Genomic DNA, 24678 nt, shown 5'->3' with positions numbered 1-24678 from the left:
TAAGAACCCTTTGTCCCACTACTCCAACAGTTGTCACATAAGAGCTAGGAAGCTTAGGATGTGAAAAGCCTAGCATCAGGTTCATCACTATAAGCACAAAGATCAGAATAACAATTGAGTTAGATACTTGCTATCATGTAACCAGCATGTCTGTGAGGTAGACAGGTATTTACAATAAAATGAGGGGGGTTCAGAGGGAGATTCAGCTGGCATAATTGAGAGAAAGGGTTAATGAAGAAAATTTCCACTGTAGTGTTATTCATTAAATGAGTAAGAATGAAGTGTGGGTAGAAGGGAAATTAGCTCAGCAATGACTACTGTCAGAAACAGTATGTGCATGCAGATAATTGTTTAGACCTTAGTTTGCATGAAGAATAAGGCTTATCACAGAAATGATAGTCAGCAAAGGCTGAAGGTCAGATAAACCAGATTTAAAGGAATGTCAGAGCTAAATTAAGACACTCCTGCTTAGGATAGGTAGACAAATCAGTGGGTGAGGTATCTGGCACACAAACACGAAGACCCAGCACCCATGTAAGTGTTGCATAGTAATAACAGACCATCTGACAGAGCACATGGTCTGATCAGAATAAGATTCCAGTCTTGTCCCAATTAAATACTCAGTTGTACGTATGTACCCTTTTGTCATCCTCCAGTTATGTGGCACAAGCCGGAAACCTTCACAATCAACTTTACCATCTCTAATCTTCCATATTCAGCAGACATGATCAGTGGCTCAGCCATATTCAACTCCACTGAGAATGTCCTACAACGCCTGGTGAGAGCCTCATCCTGAACCCCACCTCCCTCTGGAATTGAGTTCATCTTCATTCTCCACTCAATTGCTTTTTCTCCTTTTCCATCCATAGCTGGGACCCTTGTTCCAAAATGACTCCTTCAACTCAAGTTGCAGACTGACCTCCCTCAGGTGATTCCACTTTCATATAATTGGCCAAGAATTATCTCTTCTTTTGATCTTCTACCATTTTTCCTTCCTTGGGGTTTCTATCTGCATCCTAATCCTCTACTGAATCTCTATACCTTTCCCTTTAAGGCCTGAGAAGAATGGAATGTTCACAGGTGTGGTTACCACCTGCACCTACCAACATGACCCTGCACATCCTGGAATGGACATACAGGGTCTATACTCAGAACTGAGTCATCTGAGCCATGGAGTCACCAAGCTGGGAAACTACACACTGGAGGAGCATAGTCTCTATGTGAATGGTGAGCATGGTCTGTGTTGTGCTATCTGGTGTCCTTAGACATCCTTTATTTTCTCTATTCCCATATGTTCCTGGTGGTTTTTATGTAGGCCAGCTTTTTTTCACATTCTTGGTTTTGGTTCAAATTACTGAATCAGCACAAACAAAAAAAGCATAGAGGGTAAGATAGTCTATCACACTGTGAAAAATATCATGGAGGAGAGTAACCTGAATGCTGGTATTCACCTCATTAATTGTTCATCCATCTGGAAATCTGGAACATAGGACAAAGCTGCCCAGAGTTAGGGTATATCATCTCTCATGGGCTAATTCAATCTATGAATTCTCTCACCATCAGAGTTTGTCTCCTTGGTTATACTAAATTATCAAATTGACCATTCATAGTAACCACTACACCTCATGAGATGTGCACAATATCTTAGATCTTCATTACTCCTTTTGATAAATAAAGAGCTTTAATTACCAGGTTTGACAGAGGACAGCATAAACTTAGAAGAAGGGAAGTTTGTACCTGATCTGAGTCTTGGTGTCCTGAGTTTATATACCATCTTTATCTTTTGCCCATTGAAGGGACCTATTTATGGTTTCCCTATTTAAAATTCACAATGTATGTGCCTAATTTTGTTGTCCAGTCAGCATTTATCAAAAATCTACTGAAAGATATACCTTATTCCTGGCACCATAGATGAAATAGTTTCATTTGCACCTTACCCAAATGTAACCTATAGTTACATTTTATTTATTTCACAGCATATTTTATTCAGTACAATAAGTCTTTAAATTTAAATGGATAAGACAAATAGCAAATAAACAGTTATGTGTATAATATATTTATTCCTCATATATACGTTTGTGTTTGCATCTATATACACATAAACAGATATGTAGACAGATAGATAGATAGATAGATAGATAGATAGATAGATAGATAGATAGATAGATAGATAGATAGATAGATAATGGCATAGATGAGACTATATCTTTGGTGATTGAGGTATGAACATGAATCTTATGAGACGATCTTTCTGTGAACATGATTAAGAGCTGGTAGAGATGATGTAGATCTAGATGAAGTATCAGGAAGTTTTTCCTCAAGATAATATCTAACTAAAATCCCAGAACATTAGTAGATACTTAATAAGTACTCAGAATAACGTATATTCATTTCACACATGAACAACAGCATTATGTATGAGATCATTCTGCACCTTGCACTTATGCTTGACTTTTGTATTTGTTTTAGGTTACCCCATTCTTGGTCCAGACATACTTACTACAAGTAAGTATCAAATCATGCTAATTTAGCCTTAGTCCAAGCTGTCCTCCTCATTTACAAAGGAAGCATGCCTAAACAAAATTCAGTCTCCTATATGGAGTCAAGGTCTTAATAACAGAAAGATGAGCCTTAGATTTCTGAATTCCCTATATTGCTTCAATTTGGAGAAAGTTGAATACATTAATGTTATTTATAAAAAGGATCATGGCAGATAGCAATTTTTCTTTTATTTTTGAGATTATAATATAATTTTATTTTCCCTTCCCTTTCCTCTCTCTATAAACCTCATTTGCTCTTGTTCAAATTCATGACTTCTTTTTTCATTAATTGATGTTACTTGAATATATGTTTATGTATATTAATTCCTAAATATAACCTGCTCAATCTTACTCGTATCTGTTTTCAAACTGTTTTCTATTGAATATACAAATTGTAAGTTTGTCCCTGGGAAAGACTATTTCTCTCACTCTCATCATTTCTTTTGTCTATGGTTCTTTGTGTAGGAATGAGGCCTCATCGGCTTTTCCTCACCCTCTGTGGCATGTCTATTTTTGTTGTTCTGGTACAGCTCATGTCTATACAGTCATGTATATGGATGTAGCTTCTGGCATTGCTGGAACAGAAAGTCTCATAGCAAACTCCCTAATTCTGCAGCTCTTACAAACTTTCCCCTGACTCTTCTGCAACATTTCTAGAGCCTATGGTGTAGACGTTGTCTTATAGATGTACCCACTGTCATTAGCACTTGGCTTCACCATTCTGCATTTTGAATGGTTGTGGTTTTCTGTGATGTTCTCTGTCTGTTACAAAAAGAAGTTTCCTTGATAAGAAATAAGGGTGACCCTTTAAACATCAATTCTTTAGTTTATGTCCATTATAACCCAGACTATGACAGTCTTATCAGGGACTTCATTGTTAAGTTATTGACGGTGATTGCTATGTAGATTGTTTTGCTAAAATATTAGTGTTTCATTCCATAACCCAGTCACCTATCCTTTCCTGAAACCATTCTTCTATTTCTATAATTAATCCTATGACATCTAATTTACAACCAATCTACTAATTACCTTTTAAATCTATTACTTAATTTTCATTTTTATTCTTCCTCTCTTTTCTGACTTTGCTCGCACTTTCCTCCTTCTCTTTGTGATCATGCATGCATGCACAACAAAGTTCTTTCCTTGTTCATTTGTCATTTCCACATTCATTAACTTATGTGTCCATACACTTAATAGCATATTCACACATCCATCTACTCTCCTACCTGCCTACCAATCTATAAATAGTAAATCTATAAATCTAAACACCCATTTTTTATTCTTTTATATCCATATGCGTACATATGCCCACATATCTATTTATTTTTAGTCCATTTACTTGAATGTTCTCCTTTTTTTCCCCTGTGTATCTATCTAACAATCTACCCATATATCCATGTATCTACCCCCTATATCTACCTACCCACATATCCATTCATTCCTCCCAATGCATCCATCTATCCACTTTATGCTGAATTTAATCTATTCATTCATCTATGCACCCATTCTCCCATACAAACCACCTATACATATACTTTTTCACTCATACAGTAATTCTATCCATTTACTTATTTCTGCCACTTCCCATAGCTCCCATTTCTAATGTTCTGTTCATCTTGAAATATGTTTGGAGCATTTATCTTCAGTTTATCACTTCCTTTTTTGGCTTCAAAGTAATGACTGCTCACAATCTTCATTGCCCTGAACAAATTTCCTTCAGAGATTTAGTTGTATCTCAAATCACATAATCATTCTTTCTTATAGTCCACTTATTTTTAATTCTGTGGAGTCAGTTCTCTCCTTCTACTTTTTTGGCATTTTTTATTAGATATTTTCTTTCTTTTTTGGCATGTAAATGTAACTTTAATAAAAATTTATTTTGTGTGCTTCCTGGTTTCCTTGTATTTTTCTTTTTTTAATGAGGTATTTTATTCATTTACACTTCCAATGCTGTCTCAAAAGTCCCCCATACACTCCCCCACACACACACTCCCCTACCCACCCAATCCCAAGTCTTGGCCCTGGAGTTCCCCTGTACTGAAGCATATAAAGTTTGCAATACCAAGGGGCCTCTCTTTTCAATGATGGCCTACTAGGCCATCTTCTGATACATATGCAGCTGGAGACACGAGCTCTGGGAGGGTGCTGGTTAGTTCATATTGTTGTTCCACTTATAGGTTTGCAGACCCCTTCAGCTCTTTGGGTACTTTCTCTAGCTCCTCCATTGGGGTCTCTGTGATCCATCCAATAGCTGACTGTAAGCATCCACTTCTGTGTTTGCTAGGCCCCAGAATAGCCTCATAAGAGACAGCTATATCTGGGTCCTTTCAGCAAACACTTCCTAATGTATGCAATGGTGTCATCATTTGAAGGCTGATTATGGGATGGATCCCCAGGTATGGTAGTCTCTAGTTGGTCCATCCTTTCATCTCAGCTCCAAACTTTGTCTCTGTAACTACTTCCATGGATGTTTTCTTCCCAATTCTAAGAAGGGGCAAAGTGTCCAAACTTTGGTCTTCATTCTTCTTGACTTTCATTGTTTTGCAAATTGTATCTTGTCTCTTGGGTATTCTAAGTTCCTGGGCTGATATCCACTTATCAGTGAGTACATATCATGTGAGATCATTTGTGATTGGGTTAACTCACTCAGGATGATGCTGCCTTCCAGGTCCATTCATTTGCCTAGGAATTTCATAAATTCATTCTTTTTAATAGCTGAGTAGTACTCCATTGTGTAAATTTACCACATTTTTTGTATCCATTCCTCTGTTGAGGGACTACTGGGTTTCTTCCAGCTTCTGGCTATTATAAATAAGGCTGTTATGAACATAGTAGAGCATGTGTCCTTCTTACCAGTTGGAACATCTTCTGGATTTATGCCCAGAATAGGTATTGCGGGATCCTCTGGTAGTACTATGTCCAATTTTCTGAGCAACCAACAGACTGATTTCCACAGTGGTTGTACCAGCTTACAATCACAGCAACAATGGAGGAGTGTTCCTCCTTTTCCATATCCTCACCAGCATCTGCTGTCACCTGAATTTTTTATCTTAGCCATTCTACAGGTGTGAGGTGGAATATCAGGGTTGCTTTGATTTGCATTTCCCTGATGATTAAGGATGCTGAACATTTTTTCAGGTGCTTCTCAGCCATTTGGTGTTCCTCAGGTTAGAATTCTTTGTTTAGCTCTCAGACCCATTTTTAATGGGGTTACTTGATTTTCTGGAGTCCACCTTTTTCAGTTACTTTTATATATTGGATATTAGTCCCCTGTCTGATTTAGAATAGGTAAATATCCTTTCCAAATTTGTTGGTGGCCTTTTTGTCTTATTGACGTGTCTTTTGCCTTACAAAAGCTTTGCAATTTTATGAGGTCCTATTTGTCGATTCCTGATCTTACAGCACAAGCCATTGCTGTTCTATTCATGAATTTTTCCCCTCTGCCCATATCGTCTTATATAGTGGGCTGTTCCCCACTTTCTCCTCTATAAGTTTCACTGTCTCTGGTTTTATGTGGAGCTCCTTGATCCACTTAGATTTGACTTTAGTACAAGGAGATAGGAATGGATCAATTCACATTCTTCTACATGATAACCACTAATTGTGCCAGCACCATTTGTTGAAAATGCTGTATTTTTTCCACTGGATGGTTTTAGCTCCCTTGTCAAAGATCAAGTGACCATAGGTGTGTAGGTTCATTTCTGGATCTTCAATTCTATTCCATTGGTCTACTTGTCTGTTGCTATACCATTACCATGCAGTTTTTATCACAATTGTTCTGTAGTATAGCTTTAGGTAAGGCATGATGATTCCACCAGAGGTTCTTTTATCCTTAAGAAGAGGTTTTGCTATCCTAGATTTTCTGTTATTCCAGATGACTTTGCAGATTGCCCTTTCTAATTCATTGAAGAATTGAGTTGGAATTTTGATGGGGATTGCATTGAATCTGTAGATTGCTTTTGGTAAGATAGCCATCTTTACTATAATGATCCTGCCAATCCATGAGCATGGGAGATCGTTCCTTCTTCTGAGATCTTCTTTGATTTCTTTCATCAGAGACTTGAAGGTCTTATGATAGAGGTCTTTCACATCCTTAGTTAGAGTCACACCAAAGTATTTTATATTATTTGTGACTATTGCGAAGGGGGTTGTTTCACTAATTTCTTTCTCAGTCTGTTTGTCCTTTGTGTAGAGAAAGACCATTGACATTTTTTAGTTAATTTTATATCTAGCTACTTCACTGAAGCTGTTTATCAGGTTTAGGAGTTCTCTGGTGGAGTTTTTAGGGTCACTTATGTATACTCTCTTATCATCTGCAAATAGTGATATTTTGACTTCTTCCTTTCCAAATTGTATCCCCTTGATCTCCTTTGGTTGTCGAATTGCTCTGAGTAGGACTTCAAATACTATGTTGAATAAGTAGTTAGAAAGTGGGCAGCCTTGTCTAGTCCCTGATTTTAGTGGGATTGCTTCTAGCTTCTCACCATTTACTTTGATTTTGGCTACTGTTTTGCTATAGATTGCTTTTATCATGTTTAGGTATGGGCCTTGAATTCCTTATCTTTTATCATGAATGGGTGTTAGATTTTGTCAAATGCGTTCTCAGCATCTAACGAGATGATTATGTGGTTTTTGTCTTTGAGTTTGTTTATATACCAGATTATGTTGATGGATTTCCATATATTGAACCATCCCTGCATCCCTGGAATGAAACCTACTTGGTCAGGATGGATGATTGTTTTGATATGTTCTTGGATTCGGTTAGTGAGAATTTTATTGAGTATTGTTGCATCGATATTCATAAGGGATATTGGTCTGAAGTTCTCTATCTTTGTTGGGTCTTTCTGTGGTTTATGTATCAGAGTAATTGTGTCTTCATAGAATGAATTCAGTAGAGTACCTTCTGCTTCTATATTCTGGAATAGTTTGTGAAGGACTGGAATTAGATCTTCTTTGAAGGTCTGATAGAACTCTGCACTAAACCCATCTGATCCTGGGCTTTTTTTTTTTTTTTTTGGTTGGGAGACTATTAATGACTGCTTCTATTTCTTTAGAGGATATAGGACTATTTAGATCATTAACCTGATCCTGATTTAACTTTGGTACCTGTATCCATCTAGAAATTTGTCCATTTCATTCAAGTTTTCCAGTTTTGTTGAGTATAGCCTTTTGTAGAAGGATCTGATGGTGTTTTGGATTTCTTCAGGGTCTGTAGTTATGTCTCCCTTTTCATTTCTGATTTTGTTAATTAGGATGCTGTCCCTGTGCCCTCTAGTGAGTCTGGCTAAGGGTTTATCTATCTTGTTGATTGTCTCAAAGAACCAGCTCCTCATTTGGTTGAAACTTTGAATAGTTCTTCTTGTTTCCACTTGGTTGATTTCGCCCCTGAGTTTGATTATTTCCTGCTGTCTACCCCTCTTGGTTGAATTTGCTTCCTTTTGTTCTAAAGATTTTAGGTGTGTTGTTAAGCTGCTAGTGTGCTCTCTCTAGTTTCTTTTTGGATGCACTCGGAGCTATGAGTTTTCCTCTTAGAAATGCTTTCATTATGTCCCATAAGTTTGGGTATGTTGTAGCTTCAATTTCATTAAACCCTTAAAAAGTCTTTAATGTATTTCTTTATTCTTTCCTTGACCACAGTATCATTGAGAAGAGTGTTGTTCAGTTTCCACGTGATTGTTGACTTTCTATTATTTATGTTGTTATTGAAGATCAGCCTTAGTCCATGGTGATCTGATAGGATGCATAGGAAAATTTCAATATTTTTGTATCTGTTGAGGCCTGTTTTGTAAACAATTATATGGTCAATTTTGAAGAAGATACTGTGAGATGCTGAGAAGGTATATCCTTTTGTTTTAGAATAAAATGTTCTGTAGATATCTGTTAAGTTCATTTTGTTTCATAACTTCTGTTAGTTTCACTGTGTCCCTGTTTAGTTTCTGTTTCCACGATCTGTCCATTGATGAAAGGGGTGTGTTGAAGTCTCCCACTATTATTGTGTGAGGTGTAATGTGTGCTTTGACCTTTACTAAAGTTTCTTTAATGAATGTGGCTGCCCTTGCATTTGGAGAATAGATATTCAGAATTGAGAGTTCCTTTTGGAGGATTTTACCTTTGATGAGTATGAAATGTCCCTCCTTGTCTTTTTTGATAACTTTGGGTTGGAAGTTGATTTTATTAGATATTAAAATGGCTACTCCGGCTTGTTTCTTCAGACCATTTGTTTGGAAAATTGTTTTCCAGCCTTTCACTCTGAGGTAGTTTCTGTCCTTTTCTTTGAGATGGGTTTCCTGTAAGCAGCAAAATGTTGGGTCCTGTTTGTGTAGCCAGTCTGTTAGTCTATGTCTTTTTATTGGGAAATTGAGTCCATTGATATTAAGAGATATTAAGGAAAAGTAACTGTTGCTTCCTATTATTTTTTTTAGAGTTTTTAGAGTTGGCATTCTGTTCTTGTGGCTGTCTTCTTTTAGCTTTGTTGAAGGATTTCTTTCTTGCTTTTTCTAGGGCATGGTTTCCATGTTTGTATTGTTTTTTTTTTTCTGTTATTTTCCTTTGAAGGGCTGGATTTGTTGAAAGATAATATGTGAATTTGGTTTTCTCATGGAATACTTTGGTTTCTCCATCCATGATTTTAAAAAAAAGTTTGGCTGGGTATAGTAGCCTTGGCTGGCATTTGTGTTCTCTTAGTGTCTGTATAACATCTGTCCAGGATCTTCTGGCTTTCATAGTCTCTGGTGAAAAGTCTGGTGTAATTCTGATAGGCCTGCCTTTATATGCTACTTGACCTTTTTCCCTTACTGCTTTTAATATTTTTATCTATATTTAGTGCATTTGTTGTTCTGATTATTATGTGTCAGGAGAAATTTCTTTCCTGGTCCTGGTCCAGTCTATTTGGAGTTCTGTAGGCTTCTTGGGCATGTTCCTGGGCATCTCTTTCTTTAGGTTTGGGAAGTTTTATTCTATAATTTTGTTGAAGATATTTACTGGTCCTTTAAGTTGAAAATCTTCATTCTCATCCACTCATATTATCCGTAGGTTTGGTCTTCTCATTCTGTCCTTGATTTCCTGGATGTTTTGAGTTAGGATGTTTTTGCATTTTTCATTTCCTTTGATTGTTGTGCCCATGTTCTCTATGGAATCTTCTGCACCTGAGATTCTCTCTTCCATCTCTTGTATTCTCTTGCTGATGCTCGCATCTATGGTTCCAGATTTCTTTCCTAGGGTTTCTATCTCCAGCGTTGCCTCACTTTGGGTTTTCTTTATTGTGTCTACTTCCCTTTTTAGGTCTATATGGTTTTGTTCATTTCCATCACCTGTTTGATTGTGTTTTCCTGTTTTTCTTTAAGACTTATAACTCTTTAGCAGTGTTCTCCTGTATTTCTTTAAATGAGTTATTAAAGTCCTTCTTGATGTCCTCTACCATCATCATGAGATATGCTTTTAAATCTGGGTCTAGCTTTTCGGGTGTGTTGGGATGCCGAAGACTGGGTGAGGTGGGAGTGCTGCGTTCTGATGATGGTGAGTGTCTTGGTTTCTGTTAGTAAGATTCTTATTTTGCCTTTCGCCATCTGGTAATCTCTGAAGTTAGTTGTCATAGTTTTCTCTAATTAGACCTTGTTCCTCTCGTGATTCTGTTAGCCTCTATCAGCAGACCTGGGAGACAAGCTCTCTCCTGAGTTTCAGTGGTCAGAGCACTCTCTGCAGGCAAGCTTTCCTCTTGCTGGGAAGGTGCACAGATATCTGGTATTTGAACGTGCCTCCTGGCAGAAGATGAAGGTGCAAAACAGGACCTGTCCCAGAAACTGTGTCACTTCTGCCTTTCCCAGAAGCTGTTAGCTTCTCTAGTCCACACTCTCACCTGTGCAGACTAGTCTCAGAGGGATCTGGGAGCCAAGATGGCTCACCCAGGTGCTCTGGCAAAGCCCTCAAGGGGGGGAATGGACACCTCTCCTCTGGCAGGGAAGGTGCCTGGATGTCTGGAGCCCAAAACAGGGTCTTCCTCAGAAGCTGTCCTCTAGGGACCTTGGGGGTGTCCGCTGACTCGGTGTCCAAGGTGACCAGGTGCTGGCACTGACTGGAAGGGACTTGTGACTATGATCACGCTAGGGTTTCTGCTTCCCTAATGCTGTCTAAGGTCCCGCACCATTGGATTGGAACAGAAGTTGTGTTCCACTCACCAGAGGTCCTAAGATCGAGTGGAGAGTCCTCTGGGGACCTTGCGGGTGTCCACAGACTCTGTGCTCAGGTGACCCCTAGATAATTTCTTCATTTACCATTCAAATGCTATCCCCAAAGCCTCCTATACCCTCCCCCTGCCCTGCTCCCCAACCCACCTACTCCTGCTTCCTGACCTTGGCATTCCCCTCTACTGGGGCATATAAAGTTTGCAATACAAAGGGGCCTCTCTTCCCAGTGATGGCCAACTAGGCCATCTTCTGCTACATATGCAACTAAAGACACAGCTCTGTGAGGTACTGGTTAGTTCATATTGTTGTTTCACCTATAGTGTTGCAGACCCCTTCAGCTCCTTAGGTACTTTCTCTAGCTCCTTCTTTAGCGGCCCTGTTTTCTATCCAATAGATGACTGGGAGCATCCACTTCTGTATTTTCCAGGCATTGACATACCCTCACAAGAGCGAGCTATATCAGAGTCCTGTCAGCAAAATCTTTCTGGCATATACAATACGGTCTGGGTTTGGTGGTTGTATATGGGATGGAACCCCAGGTAGAGCAGTCTCTGGATGGTCTTTCCTTCAGTCTCAGCTCCTAACTTTGTATCTGTAGCACCTTCCATGGGTATTTTGTTACCCATTCTAAGAAGTATCAACACTTTGGTCTTTCTTTTTCTTGAGTTTCATGTGTTTTACAAATTGTGTCTTGGATATTCTAAGTTTCTGGGCTAATATCCACTTATCATGTGTGTTCTTTTGTGATTGGGTTATCTCACTCAGGATGATATCCTCCAGATCCATCCATTTGCCTAAGAATTTCATAAATTCATTGTTATTAATTGCTTAGTAGTACTCCATTGTGTAAATGTACCACATTTCCTGTATCCATTTCTCTGTTGTGGGACATCTGGGTTCTTTCCAGCTTCTGGCCATTATAAATAAGGCTGCTATGAACATAGTGGAGTATGTGTCCTTATTACAAGTTGGAACATTCTCTGGGTATATGCCCCGGAAAGGAATTGCTGGATCTTCCGGTAGTATCACTTGTGAATTGTTTGTTAGTATGGCTTGGAACACTACTATAAGCCTTTCCCTTGACTCTACTGGGGTTCTGTCTATCACTCATGATTCCCTTTTCCACAGCTCCTGAGCCAAGCACCACCATCCTGCCTTTTACACTGACATCTGTGCAGCCAGAATCCACCACAGGTATTTGGGGAAGCCTTTTCCTATACTTGATGTGAAGATCTGTCCCACATTTCCACCATCTGACTTACATGAATCTCAACCTAGGTTATGAATATCGAGTGTCAGGATTATTATTACAATCACAAAGGTTAGATCAGCATTTTAACCAAATATCTTCCCTCATGCAACTATTAGCCTTCTGAAATGAACAGACCTGACCCAATAGAAGTGAGTGTAGAGACCTTCTATAGAAAGCTCCATCTGAACTGAATCTCCTATGATAAGTAGAAAGAATAGATAAATTGTCATGATTTGGTGCCATAAAGAAAGACTCTAACAGTATGGATTCAGTACCCATCAAGAGTAAATAAGAAATATGAGGAATTCAATTTCCTTGAAGCATAAAGCCCAGCACTCAGTAATGACTCTCCATGGCCACCCAAGAACTAAGAGAACCATAATGTTAGACACAGAATTGATAAGGAATTAATGCTGAATCATAAAAGAATACACTAAATAGTCTTGAATGCTAAATTAGAAAAACATGAACTTGACCCTAAAACTCCAAAGGAAGACATTGATTATAAGAGCACTGGTGATGTCCTAGAGGGTTTTTTCATTTCAGAAGTACTTTCCTGGCATTTGTCATAAAAATAATCCATTTAGACAGGACACACAGTGAGTTGTGTAGGGTAAAAGCCTGGATATTAAAAGATACAAGCTAGTGTTTTATAGTGAAGAAGATAGCACATATAAGGAATATTCAGAAAAGGGAATTAATGTGGCATGGAGAGAAGATGTTCAGCTCTGACCTGGATGTGTGCAATGACAGGTGGTGGTATACTAGGAGACAGAACTTGATGAGTATTAGAATCTTGTGTAGTATCTGGCAAACTCTGTTATAGACATCTTTCTGTCTCCCTATAGCTAGAGCGCACCATCTGAAGACCTTCACAATCAACTTTACCATCTCTAATCTTCCATATTCAGCAAACATGAACTATAGCTCAGCCATGTTCAACTCTACTGAGAGTGTTCTACAGCACCTGGTGAGACCCTCATTCTGGAAACTCCTTGTGGAACAAACTTTATGTACATCCTTCATCCAACGTTTTCCCTTTTGCCTTCCTCCATAGCTTAGACCCTTGTTCCAGAATATCTCCTTCAACTCAAGCTGCATACTGACCTCCCTAAGGTGAGGCCTCTTCCTTGTAATTTTCCAGGAAGTACTATACCTATTTTGATCTTTTTACTGCTTACTCCTTCCTTGACACTTTCATCCACATTAGGATATCCTTAGATTCTCTATATATCATCATTTTTAGGCCTGAGAAGAATCAAAACTCAACTAATGTGAATGTAATTTGCTCCTACCAACATTACTCTGAACATCCTGGGCTGCACACACAGGAGCTGTATTCAGAGCTGAGCCATCTGACCCATGGATTTACTCAACTGGGCAACTATACATTGGACAAAAATAGTCTCTATGTAAATGGTGAGCATAGCCTGTTTTTTTCTGAAATGTCTTCCATCCTTCTTAATTTTTCTACTCTTTCAAAGTTGATGATCGCTTTCTAGACCAGTTGCATCCATATTCCAATAGTCTTCCTTCAAAAATTTCAGAAGCACCCACAAGTAGCATGTTGGGGAATTAGATATAGCTGGTTACACTGTGTCTAAAGTCAGGAAGATTGATATAAATACTGGTTGTTGTCTTGCTTTCTATTTCTTTTACAGTTCAAGAACCATGTCGACAGGACAGAGCTACTAGAAATTGGGGTGGATCAATGTAGTGTATTTAAACCAATCTCCAAAAGCCCGTAAAGGAGTTCCTATAGCTTTCTCTCCTTGGCAATTCCTTGTATTGTCAGGTCACAATAAGTATTCACCCATGTTTACCATGTTTACCCTCATTTTAACAGAGAGAAACTAAAGCATGTGTAGGTAAAAGGACATGCCCAATCTAACATAAGTTTATCTGTATATGAGGTTCTAATGTTAGATTAGGCATGTTCTTTTACCTACACATGATTTAGTTTCTCTCTGTTAAAATGAGGAAATATGATCAATGTAGGGGGAGCTAATGCCCAGGCATTATTACATTAATTTAATAATGACAGGAAAAGCATATCACCGGCAATAACCAATCCTGAGATGAAGTCTCTTTGGGACCTTGTGTCACAGAGCTCACCCATTGCACACCCTGCAATGACCCGTCCAGCAGGTCCAGTTATTTGAGGGTCTCGAGGGGACCTTCTCCTAATAACCAAATTGGGGGGGGGGGGGTAGAGAGAGACGAGAACATTGTGCAATGAACGACACATGGAAGCAGTCTGAGTAGCATCAAGGTCTCACTGTATTAGCCAGGCCCAAGGTTTAAATGCACAAGCAAAAGGGGAAGTACTTCTCAGCAGGAGGAATGGGGCAGCAGGAATGCACCTCAGCAGGAGGGATGGGGCAGCAGAAATTTTTCTTTTGGCGACTACACGGGGGGGGGGGGGGGGGGGGAGAGCAGGAACTTGGCGGTATCAGGGTCCATCTTGAAGTCAGGACATCCGGCGCTGACTTAGGGCTGGAACAATCTATGGTTGTTCTCAGAGTGGTGCGTTGGTGCGTCGGTGGCCCGCTTTTGACCCCCTTTTCTTCTTGGGGGGAGAGGCCCAATTCAGAGATCAGGACAATTGTGTTGTCTTACTATCTCCCAACACTGCAAAAGCAGTGGGCCACCTCCAAGAAAGCCACCTGCTAGCCTTAGTCTATCCTAGGTTGATCCTGCCACTTACAGAAGCATGTTTTCAACTGTTGTTCCTTCTTTCAGGTAATTCTAGTTTTTTTATCACACTGATAGAAGACCAGCCAGCATTCTTAACATTTTCTAAATATTTATTTTAATACAGACATTATGGTTGACACAAGAACAAATAAGTTATTTGTGCACTTTGTGCCAGTCTAAGCATGGAGTGCTTAGTTCAACTCTATTCCTCAAGTGGAAATGCAGTCTAACACATACTAACTTCAGATGTTTGAAATGAATATATAGAGAGTGGAAAAGATGATTGTATAAGTGGATGAATATAAATATGGTGAAAGTGATGTGTGGAAATAAGGCATATACACTCATGGGGGGGGGGGGCACATAATGGGAGTTAGATTCAGTTGAAACACCAGGAAATGCTTCCTAATGTCAGTTAAGTCAGACCATAGAACATTAGTAGATGTTCAGTCATTGTACAAAGTGATACACATGTACATTGTTTCCACGTAGACTAATGTGTGGTGCTAAGGCTTATGTATTACAATTACCGTATGTTTTATTTTGTTTTTCTAGGTTATAATGAAATTGGTACAAAAGAACCAACCACAAGTATGTATCAGTTTAGCCTGACCTAGGTCTTGGTCCATGTTTTTCTCCTCATTGTTAAAGGAAGCTTGTCCTAAACATAGCCAGTCCTCTAAGAGGGAACAAAGTCTCAGTGGACGGAAGATGCAGAAGTGTTGACTTATTTTTGGAACTGAATCTCTAGTGTTGTATTTCTGAATTTTTTTCAATCCTCTGAATGAAAAGAAAAAATTGAAATTTCCTATGGGGTTATTAAGCTAAATTAATGCAGAGAGGGCAGTTTATGTCACATAAAACAAATACTATTATAAATGTAGTAGAGGTTTTGTGGTTAAGTAGCAAATTCTGATGGCTACTAAGTATTTTGATAAAAATGGACCACTCATTCAGTATCCTACTTATCTGTGTTTGCAGTTTTAAACTCTTTTATTTTCTAGTTACTCTCCCTGCAGAACCACCTTTTTAGTCATCTATCTATCCAACTATCTATTCTCCTCTTCATTCTACTATAATTATTTTTTCTTTCATTCCTTTTCTACTCATTCTTTTAGCCCTTTGCCAATCTGGAACTCATCCACCCATTCATACTTCTGTACTTCTCCCCATTTGCTAGATTGTTCTATGTATCTTTGATATTTCCCTCTTACACACACACACACACACACACACACACACACACACACACACACATACACTTATTCCAACCCAGTATGTATTATCTCCCCTAGATACGTGTCTATCCACCATATACAAATCTACTATACAACCACACACCCTTCAGTGTATATATAATGTGTGTGTATGTGTGTGTGTGTTTATGTGTGTGTTTGTGTGCATGTGTGATTTCATCAAAATATTTACCTACATACATTCAATTATCTATTGATCTGTTTAGCATTCATTTCCTTTCTCTCTTTTGTTTGTGCATCTACCTAATGATATGTACATGTATCCAACCATTCATCACTTATGCATTTGTCTATCCATCCACCATTCAATAATCTACCCATTTATCATCCTGATAATCAACCAATAACCACCCACTACTCATCTACCTATTCATTCAACTACTTACCCTAAAACTCACCCAACAATTCATCATGTCCATTTTATGTTTCTCCCTTCTTTTCTTCCTTCTACTTCTTAAACTATGAGTTGACCCTTCATCTATCCATTCTTCTTCTCATCTATTTAATGATTCTATTAGTGTCTTCCAATTAATTTGTTCTCCTTTATCAGCCTTTATTCAGCCAACTACTCTCACTATCTGAATTAGTTTCACTTACAGGGTTTTTAACATTACCACCAGCCATTTTGATTTTAATTTCTTTCGCGTATTATCTATCTACAGTTTTTGGGTTTTTTTTTTTTCTGATTTGGATTACTGCTGCAAGAGCAGCTCTAACTACATCCTTATTTGGCCATCCCTTCTATTCCTTCCTACAGATCCTGAAACAGCCTCTACTATGCTGCCTTCCCCATCAATACTTGTGCAAACAGAATCCACCACAGGTATTAGAGGACCTATTTATATCTTTATAAGATCCTCTGTCTCATACCTTCAACACCTGATGTCTATATGAGATCTACACACAAGTTTATGAAGAAGCTAATATCATATCCATCATTACAGAGACAAAGATTAATAGCAGCTCAAACAGTTACCCACCCTCATACAGCCACAAGAATTTCAAGATAAACAGACCAATTACACTACAGTGAGAAAATAGGTGTGGGCATGTAGCTCACATGATATAGAGATGAAAAGCTTCCTAGAAACATTTCAACCTAATATGAATCTCTCGTTATGAGACGAAGTGATTCAGATAAATAAGACATGAAGTATTGTTGGAAATGATTCCAACAATGGGGGCTTATTGACCTAGCAAAACATAATATTCTGTGAGAATCAGGGAAAGTTTGGCTCCCAGGGAGCATAAAGTCCATCTCCTAATGTAGCCTTGCATTTCTAGTCTAGATTCCATAAAAACATAATGGTAGGTCCAAACTTAGGAATAACCAAAGCTAAAAGGTGATAAGAAACCAGAATGAAAAGGGCTTTGAATAACAAATCAAAACACTCAAACCAGACACTGAAACTACACAAAATCTGTGAGTTGTAGGAGTGATAGGGTAGTCCCAGTGATACTTTCTTATCATAACAGTTCTCTAAAGTTCAACATAGAAAAAGTCTGTTAGACAGTATATCTTATGAGACTTGCAGGGTGGTAACATGGATAAGAGAAGATGTAATCATAATGAGGAAGTACACACAAAGTATGTTAGGAACATTCAGAAAGGTGAATGGGTTTGGCATGGAAATGAAATATTAATGTGGCTTGGGTGAGTACATTGATAGGCATTAAGACACAAGGATGGGATCCCAGTGTGGTCCCAGATAAACCATTAGTTATACCTCTTCTTATCTCTTCCAGCTGTGGGGTACCACTTGAAGACTGTCACAGTCAGCTTCACTATTTCTAATCTTCCATATTCAGCACATATGAACAATGACTCAGCTGTGTTCAACTCCACTGAGACTGTTCTGAAGCATCTGGTAAGACCCTCATTCCAGTAGTTTCTGTTTGATAATACCATCTACCCACTCTATCCAAATTTTATTTCCCTTGTTTTTCTCCTCAGCTTGAACCCTTGCTCCATAATGGTTCTTTCAACTCCAGTTGCAGACTGGATTCCCTCAGGTAAGTCCACTTTCTGTCCATTTTCCAAGAATCTATTATTGTAGTCCTCTGCTTGTTCCTTCCCTGTTCTGGTTCTTATTTACACTGCAAACTTTCTAAAGTCTATAATCCTCTCATTTTAGGCCTGAAAAAAATGGAACAGCTACTGCTGTAGAAGCCATCTGCACCTACTACCATAACACTGCAAATTCTGGGATTGACACCCAGGAACTGTACTCAGAGCTGAGCCATCTTACCTATGGAATCACCCAGCTGGGCAACTATACACTTGACAAAGAAAGTCTACATGTCAATGGTAAGCATGATCTCTGGAATGTCCCCATGGGATCCCTTATTGTTTTCTAAATCTATCAGTATTATTGATAGTACTGTCTAGACTCTATGTTGACTCTATCAGTTGACTCTATGTTCTTAACACCTTGTTTCAAGAATTCAAGAAGACCAACCTAATAGCTTGGTTGGTCAGTAGGGGTGTACGGCTATATTGTATACAAAGTCAGCAAAAGAGGGATATGAATACATTTTCTGAGCTTTCTTCCTACTTCTTGTTGAATGTAGGAATATATCCCAATGTTTATGATACCCACATATATTTACACTTGGTTTTTGCACCTTAACTAACCAGATATATGAACTCGCTTTCAGATATATCCAGACAATTGTCAGTTTGCTTGATGACTCAAGGTCCTATAAATTGCCAAGCCATTTTAACAGTAACATCCTGTGCAGTGGGCAAAGAGATATCATGTATCCACATTACTCTGATTTTTTTAAAAAGTGAAGCACAGATGAAGAACTTGCATGTTCCTACACTGAGTTTCCACTGATCTAAATATTGACAAGCTGCTTTTCATTTCTCTCCATTAACTAATTTATTTATTAATTTTATATTCCAATCAAAACTTCCCCTCATTCCTCTCCTCCAGTCCCTCCCTCTTACCTCACCTCTCTCATCATCCCCTCTCCCTTTCATCTCAGAGAAGTTAAGGCCTCCCATGGACATCAACTCCATGCTGCTTTTTATATCTGATCTGTATCACTTGCAATGATTTGTGTACAATTTACATCCTATTTTTATTTTATAGTCAGCATTTGCATAATCTATACATTATACCTGATGCAAAGAAAAAAATAACTATCATCTGTACCTTTTCCTAATGTGAACTGCTGTGGAGACAAAACTTTTTCATTTTTTAACTTTTGTCTGTATGTGCTACATACTTCAAATTAAAATAGAGTACTGCACACAATAAAGTCTCAATAAGTATCTTCTGGATGAATACATAATGGTTGAATAGAAGGGAAATGACAGTGTCTATTGATGAATATTATATTGTAAGTGAGGTATGAAAATGTTTTGTAATAACCTATTAGGAACATGCTACAGATATAGAAAAAGATGGGTATAGTTGAAATACCAGAAAAGTTTTCTCTATGATGATTTAAAGATCTTATAACATGAATAAATGTTCAGTAATATATGGAAGGGTGGTACACTGCTATTTGGACCAAAGTAGCCGCTATCCTTTCCTTCGCTCACCCTCCCTTCCTCTTACATGTTTTTTGTTTTGTTTTGTTTTGTTTTGTTTTGTTTGTTTTGTTTTCTAGGTTATAATGAACCTCATCCAGAAGAACCTCCTACAAGTACGTATCAACAGAACCCCACAGAGGCGCATACTTTTCTCAGCATTTCTAAAGGAAAATTGCCCCAAACACAAGCCAATCTCTTCATAGAGGCCAAGGTCCCAAGAAAAACCACTAGTCTCTTTTTGAAACTAAAGCTCTTAGTTAAATTTTGAAATTTCCAAACTCTTCTTGGCTGGATAACTATATTTGCCAGGGTGTACCCCTCATAATTATGGAGCTTAGTTTAGATGGTAACTGTAATTTATGTCTCCTAAAACAAAGTGCCAAAATCAGGGGCTACATTTTCAATATGCAAATTCTAATGACTATTTAAATGTTTTGACTAAAATTGCCTGCTCTCTCTCTTATTTTTCTTTTTTTCTTAAATTTTTGTATTATTGAAATGCATTTTATACATCAAACATATTAATAATGAGTATTTGAGAATCAAAAAGTACATAAAAATTGTTCAACTTTTATATTCATACACGTTCATACCCTAAAATATCACTAATGAATATTTAATACTATCCATAACTGAAGATCCTATATCTAATGTTGAATACTAAATTGTTTTAAAACATACAAGATATTCTTTGGGGATTAAGCATAGTAAAATACCATAAAATATTAAAAATGAATCCTTAAGAAATATATTCAAAACCGGGCATGGTGGCACACGCCTTTAATCCCAGCATTCGGGAGGCAGAGGCAGGCGGATTTCTGAGTTCGAGGCCAGCCTGGTCTACAGAGTGAGTTCCAGGACAGCCAGGGCTACACAGAGAAACCCTATCTCCAAAAGCTAAAAAAAAAAGAAAAAGAAAGAAAGAAAGAAAGAAAGAAAGGAAGGAAGGAAGGAAGGAAGGAAGGAAGGAAGGAAGAAAGAAAGAAAGAAATATATTCAAAAGCCCTTATATGATAGCATCTGACATAGTAAGAGAGTATCTAAAACACATTATATAGCTGTGTATATTGTCTAACAATGAGTTTACTTTAAAAAGATTACCAGTGTTTCTAGGAGAGAAATTATCTTATCAGTAAGTATATTTTAAATTTTTCAAAATAGCACAAACTCTTTGAAGTTAAACATTAAGAAAATGCTAATTTCAAGCACAGGGAGAAAAATTATCAATAATATTTCCATGATGTTTGTAAAACATGATTTTAATATTTTCAACTGTTAATATTCTACAAACAGGATGGTTATTTTAAGATATATTTTGTTGTTATGTCTCTCTTTTCATTTCTTCTTTTGGGTTTGTTGAAAGATTACTTTCTTGTTTTTTCTAGTGTGTAGTTTCTCTCCTTGCATTGGTGGTTTCCATCTATTATCCTTTGTAGAGCTGGATTTATGGAAAGATATTGTGTAAATTTGGTTTTGTCATGGAATATCTTGGTTTCTTTATCTATGGTAACTGAGAGTTTTGCTGGGTATAGTAGCCTGGACTGACATTTGTGTTCTATTAGGGTCTGTATGACATCTGCTCCAGATCTTCTAGTTTTCATAGTCTCTGGTGAGAAGTCTGGTGTAATTCTGATAGATCTGCCTTTATATGTTTCTTACATTTTTCCCTTACTGCTTTTAATATTCTTTCTTTGATTAGTGTATTTGGTGTTTTGATTATTATATGTCAGGAGGAATTTCTTTTCTGGTCCTGTTCTATTTGGAGTTCTGTAGACTTCTTGTATGCTCATGGGCATCACTTTCTTGAGGTTAGGGAAGTTTTCTTCTATAATTTTGTTGAAGATATTTACTGGCCCTTTAAGTTGGGAATCTTCACTCTCTTCTATACCTATTATCCTTAGGTTTGGTCTTCTCATTGTATCCTGGATTTCATGGATGTTTTGGGTTATCGGGTTTTTTTGCCTTGTGCATTTTCTTTGACTATTGTATCAATGTTTTCTATGGTATATTCTGCACCTGAGATTCTCTCTTCTGTCTCTTGTATTCTGTTGCTGATGCTTGCATATATGACTCCTGATCTCTTTCTTAGGTTTTTAAACTCCTTTTGTGATTTCTTTATAATGCTTTCAGCTGAGCACCAGATTTATTTCTCTATGTGCTATGACTCCAACATGTGTCTAACCAACATGTTCCAGAGAGTAACCAAAAGTGTTGGTAATAGCCTGTAATATTTGGGATTCTGTAAAACATCATTTGCCATCAATTGTAAAATGAATAATCTACTCCTGGTGCTGGGCTTTTATTTGTCATCATATGGTGTGGTCTCTATTGGGGCATTGTCATCTTATTATATAGAAATTCCATTTAGACACTTTATATGTGTATATGTACATATTTTAGGAAGGTTCTACAGTATTAGAGTTCCATCTGGCTTTGGAATACTTAACCTTAATTATCCCTCCCTTGATTTCCCCTCTACCTGGCTACCCTAACTCTTTCCCCATTTCACACTTCCTATTGCACTGTTCCCTTTCATCCTCTAATATCACCATATTCTATCAAATAAAACATACAAATCTAAAAATTCAAAGCTAGCATTCACAAATAATAGAAAGTATATGCTCTTCTTTCTGGCTCCAGATTACTTCATTAAAAATGATTATTTCTAGCTCTACCCATTTACCTACACATTTCTTAACTATATAATTTTTATTTAAATTTTTACATAATTTATTTTTATCATATTTACCTCTCACCCAAATCCTCTTAGAACATCCCCATTCCCTACTCACCCAAATTCATGTATTTCCTCTTTCTTTCCTCTCTTTTTTATTTTCCTCAAAATCCTCCCCAAAGTGTAAATCAAAACAAAACCAATAAGACCAATAAATTCAAAACAAAAGAGTATGAAACAAAAATCTTTTACTGTAGTAAAAACAAACAAAAAGGAGTCTATTTTGTGTTGTCCAACTATCTTTAGACACAAGACCTGCTCTGGGAGAGGTATACAATGGAACTCCAATGGAGAAAATTAATTTTCCCCTTTCTAGCAATTATCAGTTACAAATAGTTTCTTCCTTAGGGGTGGAATTTTATGTCCAATTCCCATTCTCAGTGATGTAATTTTGTGTGGTTTGAAATTATATAGGCCAGATAATTGAAGATAATTGCTAGGAAATAGGATCTTTCAGATACAATAGGACTGATACACATAACGAACTCAGAGATTTTGATAATTGTAGTATACTTACAAACTTAATAATATCATATAAACATACTATATTTTTATTATCTATACATCAGTTAATGGGCTTCTATGTTTCAATTTTCTAAATATTGTTAATAGAGCAGCATGTTCCTCAATAATAGCATATAGTCTCCATTGAGTATATTCTCAAGAATACACTGATTCTTATACTAGATTTATTTCCCGTATTTTTAGGAATATCTACATTTTTTTCTGTAGTGGTTACACCCCCACTAAAAGGGAATTATTTTTCCTCTTCCATCATAAACAATGCCAATTTTTATTATTTGTTTGCTTTGTTTTGTTTTTTAGTTTTCTGGATCTTAGTCATTTTGATAGGGTTAATATGAAAGTTTAATGAAGTTTTAATTTTTTCCCTGACAAATAAGGATATTGGACTTATTTTTTAAATTTTTTTCTCCACCATTTGTGGTTAATTTTGTGAGAATTCTCTATTGAGAGCCATGCCAAAATTTTTAATGAATGTGGATAAACAAGTGTGTGTGTGTCTGTGTGTGTGTGTGTCTGTGTGCATGATTCAATAAGCACATTATAGGATAGATATATGAATGGGTAGATGAAAGTATTGAATAGATTGATAGGTATATATATAAGCAGATAGGCACTGTATGCATGGATACATGAATGGATTGGTATGTGAATTCACAGTAAACAAAGGTAAAAATGAATAAATGTGGACAAACAGACACTAGAAATCAGCTTACATATATCTGGAAGGGCTGAGTATCTGATAGATGGGTAAAATGATTATATGTGGTGGATGTATGAATATATAGACAGGTGTGTCAGAAATATAAGGACAGGAGGATGTATGTTTCAATGGATAAAGAAAAAAGAAAGTATGAACTGACAAATGGGCAGTGATATGGCTTTATCAATGAATGGTGTATGAGTGAATAAATACAATCATGAATAAAGGAGGCAGAGACAGAAGAAACAAATGAAATACAAAAGAATGCACAGGAGAATTAATAGATGGATGGGTGGGTGGGTGGGTGGATGGATGGATGGATAAATGCAAGGTAGGATATATAATTTAACTCTTCTTTCCTTTCTTCTATCTCTCCAATTTCTCTTTGATGTAATTCTTTTTGAATTCTGTTTTGGCCTTCCTTTTATATATCCTTCCTTGCCTTCATCTATTCATGCTTTCTATTTTCCTAATCCGTGTTCTTTGCTCATTATTTCAGCTTATCACTAATCTCAATATTTGCATTGATTTCATTCATAGACTTGCTCATACTTTCACTCACACAATTACTCTTTAGTCTTGTTCATAGTTCACCTGTGAATGCTGTTTCTGCCTTTGACCAAAAGATTCTCTTTTTTTTTCATTTTTTATTAGGTATTTTCCTCATTTACATTTCCAATGCTATCCCAAAAGTCCCCCATACCCACCTACCCCCACTCCCCTACCCACCCACTCCCCTACCCACCCACTCCCCCTTTTTGGCCCTGGCGTTCCCCTGTACTGGGGCATATAAAGTGACCAAAAGATTCTTAGAAGGGGGGAAGGCTTTCTCAGAAAGATCTTCTCTGAATCAAATCTCTCAGGATGAGTAGGAATAATTGTAGATAAGTGGAGCATGAAATGTTCAACAACGACAATCCTTTCCACAGCTCCTGAACAAACCACCACTATGCAACCTTCTCCATCTACAGCTTTGCATCCAGAACCTACCACAGGTATCTCGGAATTCCTCTGCCTGTCTACCTTTGATTAGATCCCCTGTTTGACTCTTCCACCATTTGATAGAATGAGGAAACCGGCACGTGAAGATCTTAGTCTCAGGGTCATCTTCACATGCACAAAGATCAGACTAACAACTCAATCAAATACTTGCCTATATGTAACCAATAGGCTTGTAAAACAAATAGACTACTACAATACTTTGAATGTTTGTGGGTATGGTAATAGGTATATAATATAATGTAGAA

At 37.4% G+C, this 24678-nt stretch overlaps 1 protein-coding gene across 1 annotated transcript in view; it reads left to right on the top strand.

The window, feature by feature from the left end:
• The window catches only part of Muc16 (mucin 16, cell surface associated), a 193892-nt gene that overhangs the window by 142327 nt on the left and 26887 nt on the right, over positions 1–24678 (top strand). Inside the window, exons 57-71 of the mRNA XM_085844433.1 lie at positions 657–778; positions 870–928; positions 1055–1227; positions 2470–2505; positions 11852–11917; positions 12824–12945; positions 13033–13091; positions 13222–13394; positions 15228–15263; positions 16686–16751; positions 17675–17796; positions 17883–17941; positions 18064–18236; positions 19550–19585; positions 24361–24426. Of these exons, the coding sequence (XP_085700559.1) occupies positions 657–778; positions 870–928; positions 1055–1227; positions 2470–2505; positions 11852–11917; positions 12824–12945; positions 13033–13091; positions 13222–13394; positions 15228–15263; positions 16686–16751; positions 17675–17796; positions 17883–17941; positions 18064–18236; positions 19550–19585; positions 24361–24426 (1368 nt within the window). The remainder of the gene's footprint in view (positions 1–656; positions 779–869; positions 929–1054; positions 1228–2469; positions 2506–11851; positions 11918–12823; positions 12946–13032; positions 13092–13221; positions 13395–15227; positions 15264–16685; positions 16752–17674; positions 17797–17882; positions 17942–18063; positions 18237–19549; positions 19586–24360; positions 24427–24678) is intronic.

The sequence above is a fragment of the Mus caroli genome, unplaced genomic scaffold, assembly GCF_978045245.1.
Source record: "Mus caroli unplaced genomic scaffold, Mus_caroli_1 scaffold_11, whole genome shotgun sequence".
Lineage (NCBI taxonomy): Eukaryota > Metazoa > Chordata > Mammalia > Rodentia > Muridae > Mus > Mus caroli.
Note: the sequence above shows the minus strand (reverse complement) of the source record. Positions and strands in the feature narration are given on the sequence as shown.